The following is a 14,873-nucleotide window of genomic DNA, read 5'->3' as shown; positions in this document are numbered from 1 at the left end:
GTCTTAAATATATTTAGCGAGGTAGCCTCCACCACTTCAACGGGCAGAGAATTCCAGAGATTCACCACCCTTTGAGTGAAGAAGTTCCTCCTCAACTCCATTCTAAACTGCTCCCCCCTTATCTTGAGACTGTGCCCTCTAGTCCTGTTGTCCTTTCTGAGTGGAAAGAATCTCTCTACCTCTACCCTATCCATCCCTTTCATTATCTTATATGTCTCTATAAGATCCCCCCTCATCCTTCTAAACTCCAACAAGTACAGACCCACCTTCTAAACTCCAATAAGTACAGACCCATGGATTTCTCAATGAAAGAAAAGTCATTTTTATGGCATGGGTGCCAGCGCTTTTCTGCTGTGCTTGTTGCTGCACTCACCTGAAAATGGATAAACTTGTCTGAACCAAACTAAATTTGGAACCGACCAAGGCTGGTCACATCACATTCAAAACCCTCACAACTCTCAGCAAGTTAGCAAAATTCGACATAAATCAGATGAAAAATAAACAGGCAAAAGGAAACAAATACATCATTTTACAGCCCCTTAATTTTGGACAAAACACAATTATGAATATTTATAGCTAGGGATGAGCATTTATGCCTTTAGATTTGAAGGGCTGAAACCAAATTTCTGATGATTTTAGAATGATTCAGAAACTGGACTTTCACAACTTCAGAGCAAGTTCTGAATGGTCATAATCATCTGTAAAACTCTAAAGTATATGAATTAATAATGCCACACAATCCATCATTAAAAAAACTTAGTGTAAACAAAGTTTCACCAAATCCGCTAACAAATCCTTTACTACTTATTTGAAGAGTTGCTTGAATTGTCAATTTAATGCTTGGTATAGCAAGAAACATAACTGTACTCCATTGGGACTGGGGGGGCGAGGGGCAGCAGCAACAGCACCTTAACATCCTCTCTGTATTCAAGCCCAAACAAATGGACAAAACTGCAAAAAAAAGTATCTTTTTTTCTCCCTTGTTGTTGGCCTATTTTTTAAGCCCCAGACTAAAACCCAACATGTTTTGAAAATTGAGTAATCACAACACCAGCATTATTAGGAGTGCAGGCTTTTTAGTGGTGGAGCATTGGACTCCCAACTCCAAATTCCACTTTAACATACAAACTCATCTGTTCTCAACGGGTAAGTTCTGTCACTTCTTGCTGAAACTGCTCATTGAGACCCGTGAAGGATGTGCAAATACATGGTAGAGGAAGGGATGAATACTTCTACCTCACAAAGTGCACTCCCATTAGCCAATCACTGGGACAGCACTGATGGCACCCATGAAGTCGCCCAAACCGTTCTAACCTCTTGGGTAAAGTAAAAAGCAACAGCAGAAGGAATTGGGAGAGGAATGAAACAAATATATTAAAATAGATCTGATTAGCGTCCAAATTTACACTCCACATTACTTTGTACTATACCTAATAGAGTAAATTCCACTGATAATCCTTTGCCATTTTGTTCCTTATCATGAATTCCTTGGGCTCGAGTGAATGCTAACTGGGAAACAAAAGTGATCAGGGGAATATTTAAACAAAGTTTAGAGCTAGAGTTGATCAGCATTACTATAAATGGTTTTATCTGTAACATACCTCTGGGTTTCTACATGTGGATTTCTTACAAGCTGTGTGAGATTTGTGCTTTGTGGTGAGGCTATAGGATGTTGCTTTTAGAAGGACGAATACTGCCCTCATTCATTTTAGAATAAATATTTCTTCCCCCTGCACCACTCATTCCACCGCACCGCCCCCCAACCACACACCACCTCCCCAAAATCCTAGTCACTTGAAATAAAACATCAATTTAACATTGCCACTGTTACTAGGATTAGTTCTTGTATTTATGGGTAAACAGTTTGGACTTTTCTTACCTCTTTGAGAGCAACTCCTTGTGTGTAAACACTTTGGTCTTTTCAACCTAACTTTTTTGAATTGGGAGTGATGCTACAGTTAACAGTGCATTTTTGTGGTATCATCATTAAGGCAATATCTTTTGAATGAGTACATTTTGAAAAGTGGCACCAAGGTATTCTAATGAAAGTTTGCATGAAGTCTAAGTAAATTTGTTGAAGTCATAGCAGATCAAATGGAGGTATATTTAAAATGGTAAGTGAAATAAAACTCTGCTCAAAGTACTCGAGATGCAATTAGGGATCCAGGATGCCTCCTAACCTCAATTTGCACTGAACTGACAATGCTTTAACCATCTAAGTGAGTCATTTATTTGAATTTCCTTAAATTGCTCAATGTTTAAACTTCCTTTTTCAGTCTTTGCAGATTGCTTTAGAAAGGAATGTATCTTGTTCAAAGGCACCATCACTGGAGGTGTTTCAATATTGCACACTTATTAAAAACCTGCAGCTTTAACTCTTCAATATGGCCTGTCCATTAAAAATAAATCATATGTGGACTAATTATGACTTAAGCTGTTCAAATATCCCACTACAATAATTCATTTTCTCATCTTCTTGAGTAGGATGTCAAAGGAGTGAGAAGTCTATGAAAAATATTAAACAGACTATACAGATTTGCTGAAATTCTCATGAGCTATGTACGAAAGGTGGTTAATGAGATGCTGCTATAGAACTTCCTCATCCAACGCAGTACTTAGAAAAGAATTTGGCAGTTAATTCGATTGTGTTGCCTGTTGTGAATGTGGAGCATTATTAAATTCAATCCCAAGTTAACTTTATAGTATGGGATTTTTGAGTCTTATTTTACTCTTTTATTGTCTGCTTTTAAAAACAAACCTGTTCACAGACACTTGCTCTTACCCATTATTGCTAAAGTGACCAAATTGGATTTCTTTCTACAAGTTACAGAAACACACTACCAACTCGAAGCACCACACAATTATGTATGTACCAGGCTTTACAATCTATATTACTTTGTGTATATTTTTAGTTGTTGCCAGACAAATGTAAAGGTTCAACCTGCCTTCATGTTTAACAGTGTTTGTAACTTGTAGACATCAGCAAAAAGAAAGGAAAAAATAAATCCTACACAACTTGAATTGTGGCATTTTTCCTTTTGAGCAAAGTGGACCACCAGTGAAGTGACTTATATTTGACCCACTTCAGGTGCCAACCCCAAATTAGATTTAGGAAGTCCAAAGTCTACACTGGTTTTTGCCAAAAATCAAAAAGAAAAAAAAAATTTGCATCAAATCCTCAAGATAACTGATTTATATTTTATTCCTTCTACCTCTCCCTCCTCTTACCCACTCTCCACAATTTCCCAGCCTATAGGGTCAGTAAGCAGGTGACCTGCTGCATTTTGTGCATCTTATCTTGCAACGAACTGCTAGAATCTGGGATAACTTCTCAGCTTTCTCTCTCTGTCAAGACATTCTTCAAGAAAATATAATCAAGATCCAGTCTCCAGCCACTACAATTCACTGAGGAATTACATTAACCCTTGGCTCCACTTATAGGTAAAAAATCTTTTAGTGGTACTAGGTATTGTCCTTTTATCTTGATTTACATTTTGAAGGGATTCACGTCAATTTTCTAGTTTGGAATGGACGGAAACAATCCTAAGTGAACCAAATCTGGCCAGTATCAATCCTAGTAACCATGAGCCCAAAGATGCTTAGAGTGTTGCACAAGTAAGCATACCTGGTGCTGGAAATAAAAATGTGATACTCACAGTAGAGCTTGTGTTTATGAGATTGGGAATGGAAGCACATTGTAAAGGGGTCATTCCCCTGCATCTTGCCTACGCTTTACTGGAATGTAAATGACCAAGATATAACAACTTAGCCAATGTACTGCCACCCTGAAACCAGCTACTAGCAAGTGTAGGACATTCTATTGCTATGGTTCTTCCACTAACTACTGGCAGTTAAAACTGGAAACAATGCAGTGTATTACCACTTATTATCTTTTTAAAAACGTCTGCCCTTTGTCAAAAAGGTTCCTTTCCATCAAGCAGGTGGATAGTAGAAAAGGTCATCCAGTAGCACAACTTAGTTGCTTCCCATCCAAAAGCATACTGAGCATCTTCTCAACAGCAGCTTGAATTTATACAGCACCTTTAAGAACCAAGAAAATTACAGCACAGGAACAGGCCTTTCGGCCCTCCAAACCTGTACTGATGATGCTGCTCGATTGAACTAAAACCTGAACTAAAACTCCCTACCCTTCCAGGGACCACATCCCTCCATTCCCATCTTATTCATATATTTGTCAAGGCACCCCTTAAAACTCAGTATCGTATCTGCTTCCACTACCTCCCCCGGCAGCGAGTTTCAGGCACCCACCACCCTCTGTGTAAAAAAAAACTTGCCTTGTACACCTCCTTCAAACCTTGCTCTTTGCATCTTAAACCTATGCCCCCTGGTAATTGACTCTTCCACCCTGGGAAAAAGCTTCTATCTTAACATAGTAAAATATCCCAATGTCCTTCAAGGGGGTTATGAAACAAAATTGAATTCAAGTCAAATCAACATGGGCAACAAAAAGTCAGACTTACATATGTTTAGACACAAGAAGCACAGTCAACTAATACTTTAACAGTGACAATACTTGCCTCAAGATGCAACTTCAACAAAACTTTCAAAAAACTTCTAAATGTGTGCTTCAAAAATAAATGAGGGTTAGACAGGAAGCTTTACTCTTAAATTAAAATGCTCTTTATTGTTCTACATTTGACAGGATTCCATACAAATCAATGCAGAGCCTTTTATCTCATTTTAAACAAAGTATACACTTGGACTGTGCAAGTTACACTATTCTGGAGATCTGTATCTGTTGAAACATTAACCTACTGCCTGGAAGAATATTCTAAGGGGAAATCACATTTTATTTCAAATGCCCATCATAGCATAGCAAACAATATGTACAATATATATAATCCATTCAATTTACAACAGAATGCTGTTTGCAACACTGGTTTCCATTTTGCTAAGATTCTTCAAAATATTGAGCCAAGTGTAAGAATGTCAAAATAGTCTGTGCTTTGGTTCTTACTACTCATAGATCAACTGATTTAGGAGCGGCAGAAAAATAATTGGCTAACTGGGCATTTCAAGTACTGGAAATTGAAAAGGACATAAATGGAGTTCAGATTATAGAATAATGTTAATGTGACAACTTGCCTCTTTATGAGGAGGTACTAAAGGAGGTGGCCATGGAAATAGTGGATGCATTGGTTGTCATCTTCCAAGATTGTGTGTGTTCTGAAGCAGTCTCAGCAGACTAGAGGGTGGCAAATGTAACCCCATCTTGGTGGGGTGTCTTTGAGATAAATAATGTAACAGGAGATGGATTACAGGCTCCAACATTCTGTAGCTCTCCATAACCGTTAACATACTGCACCACTCAGGAGTTCATGATGCAAAACACATGAAAAAAAAATCAGTTTGAAGTTTTAAAATTGATTTTTTAATGGGTTATTAAACACCTTCAACTAGGCTCAGAGATTTGATTACAAGCACCAGAAACATTTTCAAAAATGTTTTATAATTTAAGAGTAGTCATGTGCCACATATGAAAAGAATAAGTAAGCATTGGCATAGTTGCACATTGCTAAGCAGTGGGGGGGGGGGGGGGGAAATATGTAAATATGTTACCATGGATAAAGCTCTGGCTAACTAATAGGAAGCAGAGTTTGGATAAAATGGGTCATTTTCAGGCTAGCAAACTGTAATTAGCAGAGTGCTACAGGGATCACTGTTAGGGCCTAAGCCAGTGATGGGTAACCTGCAAGACATTTTGTTGCCCATGCACAGGGTTGCCAGGCTCTGCTGATTTCCTTCTGTGTAGTTTTATTTTTCCACTGACATCACTAAAGCGATACACATATAAATCACAGGCAAGTGAAGGAAGGTGCACATTGATTGCACAATGACTGTGAGAGTCGTCCGAACAAAACACTGGCACGGTTCAATTGTTATGCCTTGCAAATTCCAGATGTGCAGACAGCAAAATTACCCTATCCCAGGAGACCGTCTTGGTCACAACACCAGTGAATGTGGGAGGTTGTGCTTTTTTTGTTACTTTTGTACCTTAAGACAAGTATAAATATTTATTTTGTTCTTACCATTTGATGTCGATGACTATTCTATTAATATATGAATGATTAAGCATTTCTTATAACTCATTATGAAACATTTGGCACATATTAAATATTAAAGGGTAGCACAAGTGATTAGCAATGCTGCCTCATTGCACCAAGGACCGGGTTCAATTCCAGCCTCAGGTCACTGTCTGTGTGGAGTTTGCACATTCTCCCCATGTCTGCATGCGTTTCCTCTGGGTGCTCCAGTTTCCTCCAACAGATGTGCAGGTTAGAGGGACTGGCCATGCTAAATTGTCCTTTAGTGTACAAAGGTATATAGGCTAGATGAATTAGCTATGGTAAACGTGCAGGGTCACACAGATAGGACAGAGGGATGAGCCTGGGTAAGATGCTCTTATCAGAGTCAGTGCAGACTTGATGGGCCAAATGGCTTCTTTCGGCACTGTAGGGATTACGGTTCTATTTAATCTTATTGATAGGGTCATGACTAGTGCATATGCCCAATTTCATACTTGCAGCCCACTGAGATGAAAGAGGGCCACTCATGTGGCCCACTCACTAGCCTCAATTGCTTAAACCGTCGACAATCTATATCAATGACTTGGATGAAGGGACCAAATACACTGTAGACAAATGTGCTGACGATACAAAAATGGGTAGGAAAACAAGTTGTGAGGAAAATACACAGGGTTGAGAGTGAGAGCAAAAATCTGGCAGATGGAGTATAATGTGAGAAAGTGTAAGGTTGGCTACTTTGGTTGGAATAAAAAAGCAGAACATTATTTAAATGGAGAGAGAGTACAGAATGCTGCAATGCTTGCACATGAATCACAAAAATAAACATACAGGTCTAGTATTTTAATTAATTAGGAAGGCAAACAGAATATTGGTCTTTCTTGCAGAGAAGTGGAGTATAAAAGTAGGGAAGTCTTGTTACAACTCTACAGAGCTTAGAGCACACCTAGAGTACTGTATACAGTTTTGATCACCTTATTTAACAAGGGACATTGGAAACAGCTCATAGAAGGTTCACTGGGCTGATTCCTGATAAGAGGTTTGTCTTATGAGGAAAGGTTGAGGCTATACCCATTGGAATTTAGAAGAATGGGGTGATCTTATTGAAACACAAGGGGGCACTTCTCCCATTCCCTGTGCTAATTGTTTAGTGCAGCAGTCCGGAAGAATCTTGCACCAGGCGACACGTGGGATTCGCACATGTGCTCCCACTGAGATAGCATCTCCCAGCACTGGATTTCCGGCGGTGTCTACCCTGCACCAGAAATTGGCGGGGAGATGTGGAAATGATTTAAATCACCATTTCCATATAATTTAAATGCTATTAGTGGGCCCGGGATTGAAGTCTCCAGGCCCATTCGCCTCTCCCACCCAGCCAAAGTGTTTCGCTCCAGCAGAGATTTCACTAGCTCCCCACTTTTGGGGAACGAGTAGCCAGCCTCGCTCGAGTAAAGGAGGGGGCATGGGCACTCTGGCAGTGGCAGCCTGTGCCCCCGGCACTGCTCAAGGGGCAATGTGCCAATGGCTGGGGGCATTTTGGCATTGCCCAGGCACCCCACTGCAACTCTGCATAGGGATTGGTGGAGGAAGGAGAGGGGCCAGGAATTGGGAGGGCTGGAGATTGCCAGGTGGGGGTGGGGTTCGTGGCTGGCAGACAGCAGGCATCGCGGGGCTGGCCAGCAATCAGTGAGGCTGTCAGTGCAATACTATGTACATGCGCTGATCTTGGCAGTGACAGATTGGCGCATGCACAATGGCCCATTCAGTACACTGGTTTCAGCCTCTCCAGTGGGGATAGGTTCCACCCCCAAAAATTTAATAAAATTCATATTGGTGGCCTTTGTAGTGCACTGTGTGGGAGATTCTTCTCTGAACTCCCACTGAAAAAAAAAGCATGAATTACTCCAGTTTTCATGCAGATTTGACAGAATTTTTTGGGAGAATTCCGCTCAAGATTCTAAGGGGAGGTTTGACAGGGTTGATGCTGAGAGAACATTTCCTGTGATAGAATCTAAAACTAGTGGGCACAGTTCAAAAATAAATGGGTTTCCCATTTAAGACAGAGATAAGGGGGAATTTCTTCTCTCGGGGGTCATTACTCTTTGGAATTCTCTTCCTCAGTGAACAGTGGGTCATTAAGTATATTCAAGGCAGAGTTGGACAGATTTTTGATTGACAAGGAAGTCAAATATTATGAGGTGTAAGAAAGATGGTGGAGTTAAGGCCACAACCAGGTCAGCCATGACTGACAAAGCAGGCTCGAGGGCTGAATAGAGTACTCCCGCTCCTTTTCCTTACATTCTGATCCATGCAGCTGATGCTGGAGTCAAATTCTCCTTTATAAAACCATTTCCCAGGAACAGAATATTGTAAGAAATGTGATCAATAATGACAATGATGCTACATTCAATGTGAAAATAGTCTACCAGGAACCAGAAAGTCAAATCTGAAAATATGATGCAGTCTAAGCGAACTACTATAAATTTCAAATTGATCCCAACTTAGCCAGTACCAATTTGGCAATTCCATCTTTATGCCAGTTTTGTTACATTTTGGCTCATTACACAACAGGAGTACACTGCACATGTAATATTGGTCATTTTCTCTCATGTATGGTAATGCTGTACTGAAATAAAAACTAGTTTGAACATCCCTTCAAGATATATTGTTTTAACTGCTGACCTCATAATTGCATGGTGGTACTAGTTTGTGATATATTAACGCATTGTCATGTCCTTAGAGCGCTTTGTGAAGAAACAGTTTGCATAATTAGATCAAACTCCAAAGGAATTCCCTTTGGTTTGGAAGCATTCTTGAATATTCATGGTTTGGCAAGTATAAATTGTCTGCATGGTTTTGTAATTGGGTAAATTTTCAGCCAGAGGGAATCCTGGAAATTCATAACTACAGTATGAAGAAAGAGGAATTCCAGGGGAAAGGCTATACAATGGTAGGAAAATTCCCTTTCTCACCCACAAAATATAATAATTGTGGCACAGCTAAATAGTTTTTATAAGTATTGAGCAGGACTTCCAGTTACGTGGGTTACAACAAAAACACTATGAATAAAAACACACTTGCTCAATTAAACTTTGTTTCAATTGTGCAAGATAATTGGTGCTGAATTCCAGATCCCACAAGAACCTGACAAACATCACAGATTCCAAAAAACGGCTACTATATACAAGTTGTAGGCATGGTTAACAGAAAAACAACAATTGAGACTAAATGTCCTCAATAACTAGTTGATTAAATAGCACAAGTATAACTGTCCTTAGGGTTCCATATCACAGCCACCCCTTTCAAAAAAAACAAGCACCAGAATCAATGAAACTAAATAACCACAGTTACATCGGGGATTTTAACAGTGAATGCAAAAGCCTATTTTACCATTAACATTGTTAATTGTGTTGCATTTTGTCAAGCTTGAAGAAAACACAGACAAAATCAATCAGCTACATGTGGATTTAGGAAAGATTTGCACGAAGTTTTTAAAATGAATCAGGATACTGGGCTCAAAATCCCAATAGGTTTTACTTCAATTTTCTGCAGTCTTCCATTGATCCTGGTTATGGACTTCCAGGAGTTAATCAAGACATGCATTTAAAAAAAAACATACACTGTATTCGAAAAGCCTTTGAAAGATCTTTTCTGTTTTGAAGACAGCTGGAGTCGGTTATAGGTCACTTTTAAAAAAACGGGGAAAGATCATGAACATTCACGTGCTCAAATTTGTTACAGCTTGGCTCACCATACTTCAATGGTTGCATGCAAACACTTCCATTCTGGTCCCAAATAAGTCAGCAGTTAAGCTGCCTTAGAAGCAATTCCATACACTTCATCCAAGTTATACAATGCTTGTATTTGTATACAAATTACAATATTTGGTGTGAAAACTATGCATTCCACTTCAACAAGGATTTGCAAAAGGTTTGCATTTCCTGTGTTGCTGACCCAAACTACATGCAGGAGCAACCATCATTGGCTTTTGTTCTTTAACCACTTTTACCAACCCCACTCTTGGTATCCTTTATTGCCATTAATGTCAAGTAAACAAAAAAACCCTTCGTCATATTTTGGTGAAATCACAGCCTGAGGATAAGTGGTATCGGTGCATCAAGCAGTGAGAGGCCAGATGCACAGTAACGCTCTCTCCACCAGGATTTGACTTCAATTTTAAAAGAGCTTCCCCTACAGAATCTGTGTGATCCATTCCCACCCCACCCAATTATTCCAGCAAACTGGCCAGAGCAATTTATGGGCAGTTCTGTGTCATAGAAAAGGTCCACCAGAAACTAAATTCAGATTCTTTTAACTCAGTTTATGTATCATCTTTGCAGCTGGCAAAGAACAAAGATTTTAATCCCATCATCATGGAAGAATTTGAACAGTCTAATGTTACACACTGGGCATCCAATGTTCCAAGAATGACCAAGTTGAAAGTACACTTCAGGTTCATTCATAAATAAAATTATTGTAATGGCTTTCAAGTTAATTAGACACTTTGGTAAAGCAATGTAACGAGTGTCACCAAAATTGTGAGGGTTAAATTGTAATATCTGGATGGTTTAGATTTATAATGTACTTATATAGCACCCCATCGCATCATCAAAACATCCAACAAAGATTCACCCAGAGAATTACTTTTCGTTACGCAGTAAAATGCAGCAATCATTCAGCGCCAGCAATGTCCACAATAAAAAGATTTCAAAATAATTTTCTTTTGCTTGTTAAGGTCAGGAAAATGTACAATTTCATTTGCTATGAAACAGTTTTGCGTCAAGAATGCAAATGGCCAAGCTTGGGAGACACAGTTGGTTTGAATATTTTGCGCAGCACCACAGCCCATTGATTTATTTATTCCAAATACAAAACTTTTTAGAAGTAAATGCTCCTCTGTCATTTGCAGTTGTCTTTGTTATGTTAGGCAACGGATTTACGAAGTTGGCAAGCTGAGCACTGAAATAGGTGGGTGTTAAACAAATATTCAGAAATAACATATAAATGGACTGAAGAGGAATAATTTCGGCACAAATAGAACTAAATGCTGGATCAGAATTCTATTTGGCTTTGGTGTGCATTTTTATGTAACACATGTCATGGAAGCAACATAGGAATACACAACTTTTTCTCAAGCCTTTGCGTAACTCTTACTTCAAAGATCGTCAGTGAGGAATTGCTGTTATCCTCATACTCTGTGATGCAATTGGATAAGTAACCATTGGAGTGGTGGCATGGCTAATGGTAATTCCTGGCAGTGCTTGTGCAATTGATACAGCCACTGGCGCAACAGAGACAGCCACTGGGGCCATGGAAACTGGAGGTGCCATCCCCTGGGCAATGGTCTGGGCAAGTGCTGCAGGCAGAGAAGCAATCTCAGGATTAAGATGCTGTGCTGTTGGTGCAGCATTGGTAGGTGGCGCAGCTGAAGCTCCAGCAGTTGCCACTAAATCTTGCTGGGTGACAGGTCGTGGTTGAAGTGCTTGGCTGCTCAAAGTGGTGTGAGTCTGCGCTATACCATGGTTGTAATTGGTGATTGCACCCACAGTTGGTGCTGCCAGTGTTTGCTCTGTCGCTGTGGGGGTGGAAGTCAGTGTGACCACCTTAGTTTGGTTACGGAAATGCGCATTTTGCTCCAAAAGTACCTCATTAGTTGCCATCAAATTTGAGATCTGCTTTTTGAGTTCCTCAACACGCTTTCGGAGCATCAGGTTCTCTTCCTCCAGAAAGCGATAGTCAACTGGACGTGAATTGGGGATATTAAAATCATAAGTTTCAAATCTCAAGCTATCAACTCTTCGTCGCTTTAGAACATGGTCGTAATCAGTATAGCGATCGCTGTCATAGAGGTCATCAAATGGATCATATCGACGCACTACAGGAGAAAGCACTTGGTCTCTTGACAACCTCTCCAAAGTTCTGTTTTCATACTCATATTCATCACGTTTTAAATGTCGGAATTTGCACTTAGATCCTCTTTGACAGTCACCTTTCAGGTAGTCTCGGCAGATTGGGACCTCACCTTTTTTAAAAGAGAGGTCAGAAGGTGAAAGGCCAAGACCCATGGCCACTGTAAGGCGCAGGCGTGGGGGAAGCTCTCCTGACTTTTTGTAATGTTCCTCATCCTCCTTTGTTCCGTGAATAAACTTGCAGTTAATGCGAGTGCACTCCTTGTTCTGATAGTCATGACAAAAGACAAATTCGTTCTTTTTTACACCCAAGTCGGACACCTCATTAATGTCAGGGTGGTAGAACTTGCAGCGCTTACCACGTTTGCAGACATTGCGCAGGAAGTCTCGGCAAATATCATCCGAGTTGTGGCCAGCCTCGTCATTACCACTGTTAAATAAATTATCTTTATCCGGCATCTTCACAGACTATTTCTGTGCTTCTCAGCCACTGTACACAAAAACATCTGAAAAAGAAAATCAAGGTATATCTTTACAGAGAAGGAGGAATTTGTCCACAATCTAAGTGTTACTTGAACCACTGCATTTTGTGCTCAGCAAGCTAAGCGATAATTGTGGTGCAAATGAAAAAGGTTTCCAAACTTGTGCGTGTAGTGTCAGCAACAAATATTACTAGCTTAGTTGCACCACATGCTTCCCCACAATTTGTTTTCACTACCCCAACTTCAGAAAACTATCTCCCACTATATTTGTGTCACACCTTTATTTCCCCAATCATTGATCTTTGGGGTCCGAGTTGGAGAATGATGAGCATCAATGAGCAACCTACTGAATTGTAGGTTGTTTTGTGCTCTTGATTTATGTTCATTAAGGGCTCGCTTGAGATTTGCCAAACTTATTTCATTTTGGATATCACCACCACCAAAGAAAAAGAGACATTTGTTTCATCAGTTTGGGATACGTTAAACAACTGCATCTATAATGCAGGCCAATATAAAATTCTGGAAAAGTATTTTTTAAGATTAAGGATTTTCACTGTGGATTACTTATTCACACGCAATGTATATGCATGCTCCCAAAAGTATCAGGGAGCTAGTCTCCCCATGGTGTTTTCACACACCTACCACTGCCAGAGGTAAAGTGGGGGGGGGGTTCAGATTCCAGCATCCACAGTAATTTGCTTTTATAAAGTGGGGGGTGTATATTTTTCAGCTGAGTAATGATTTCTGACACTGGGAGAGGAGAAATCTGCAAAAAAGAATGAAAAATAATAGTATCTGAATCACGGATCAAGACAAAAATGTATCTGCTTGAAATCCCTAAAATAAGAAAACCAAAAAGGACAAAGTCAGAGATCCCATTTCAGATTTCAATTCTGTGACCTCTGCTGGAAAATGTACACCTGTGAATTTCAGTTGCATGTAGATTGGGATCAGATGTGATGTCACACTTTGTAAAAATAATTATTGGCAGGCTCATTTACGAAGTCAATGAAAGGATAGGCAAAATGGGCTGAATTACTTCCCTCATCTGTACTTACTTTGAGATAGCTAAATCAGTACAAAACATTGAGTACTTTGCAAGGAGCCTTTGCACAGAATACAAATAAGTATTCTCCCATGATGTGGAGCTGTTGTTGTTCCCCCATTTTGGATTGTAGTCAAAACAAGTCAACTCAAGTCTGATCCTGACACAGATCAGCCATTATGAATTCAATGAAATGAATAACATAATTAATTCTGCACCTTTTCTGAAATGACTGACTAGAGTGCGTGCAAAGCCTCCACATTCACTTTTATCAAAACAAACAGCACTCATCAAAATGATCAGACCCAGCAAAAAGTTAAAAGAAAGCAGTTATTTGGAAAATATAATATCCAAAATTTGCAAGATTTAGCATGACTGCTGCTCATTTCTGGTGTGATCTGACAGCAATCTATAAACCAATAGTGGAATGCACACCTACAGCAGAATAGAAAATTATTGATCCTCCTTCTCAAATGAGTGCAGGGCAAACACTCTATTCCTTGTAGCATAATATCAACTAGAATGAAAGCTTACCAAAAGGTTTTTCAATATATCTTTTTGGAACTGTTAAATGTCAAGACTGATTAGCCACCAACCCACGCATCCCCCGGCCCCCATTATATCAAAATTACAGGGTATCTGCTTTCAATATGATGAACTGCAATTCTAGTTTTGCAAAGAAGAGTTTTAACAGCAGCACTTGTCTAACAAGTGGAATCGATTAGATGCTCATGAACAACCATATTAGGCAGTTCTTGCATGCAAATTTGGATGGGAAAGACAAGTTACATTGATGTTTAGCGCCTTGTGCTGAATCTAGAGTTAAACAGCAAGCCACGAGATCCACAATCAGTGAAAATATAGAAGCTGTTGCCTTTAAAATAAAGCAGCCTCATGAGCATGAGATATTAATGCATAAAACCCATAATAGCCAGTCTGCATTTTGAATAACCTTGCTAAATTTAGGCCAGAATTGCTTTGGTATAAAGAAGAAAAATCAGAAGCAACTGCACTCTACAGTACCATTTAAAAAAAAATCTTATACATCCAGATACCTCTCACTCAGCATATCACAAACAGCAAACAAGTTGCACACCACGCAAAAGTGGTAGGATTGCCAGTTTTCAGCCTTTGCCCAATTACGCTTCTTCCACATAGCTACCAATAAAATATCATAAATCAGAAGCCAGTAAAACTAAACAATTAAATGACAACTGGTGCATTGTATCAAGGTATGATCTGAAAATGCCATGTAAACAAATAAACCATCGCACAGAATAAACTGGGGTGGAATTCTGGAAAAACAGAATTATTGGAAAGACTCAGGGCTCCTCCAATGCTCAAGGATTTTAATCTGGAATATTACCAGATCAGCAAAGACAGTTCAGCCCCG

The 14,873-nt window shown here is 39.6% G+C and overlaps 1 protein-coding gene across 4 annotated transcripts in view; it reads right to left on the bottom strand.

Annotated features, from left to right (window-relative positions):
- Window positions 1-14,873, bottom strand: part of zc3h10 (zinc finger CCCH-type containing 10) — a 109,436-nt gene that overhangs the window by 91,784 nt on the left and 2,779 nt on the right. The window contains exon 2 of one of the 4 annotated variants that reach the window (XM_080218054.1): window positions 5,556-12,459. The exons of the other annotated variants lie outside the window; for them this stretch is intronic. Coding sequence (XP_080074180.1) covers window positions 11,210-12,412 — 1,203 coding nt within the window. The 5' untranslated portion in view covers window positions 12,413-12,459 and the 3' untranslated portion in view covers window positions 5,556-11,209. Of the gene's footprint in view, window positions 1-5,555; window positions 12,460-14,873 lie in introns of those variants that run through there. 4 annotated transcript variants of the gene reach the window in all.

Source organism: Carcharhinus amblyrhynchos, chromosome X (assembly GCF_965287045.1).
Source record: "Carcharhinus amblyrhynchos chromosome X, sCarAmb.v2.hapA, whole genome shotgun sequence".
Classification (NCBI taxonomy): domain Eukaryota; kingdom Metazoa; phylum Chordata; class Chondrichthyes; order Carcharhiniformes; family Carcharhinidae; genus Carcharhinus; species Carcharhinus amblyrhynchos.
The sequence above is the reverse complement of the archived record's forward strand: the minus strand, read 5'-3'. Positions and strand labels throughout refer to the sequence as shown.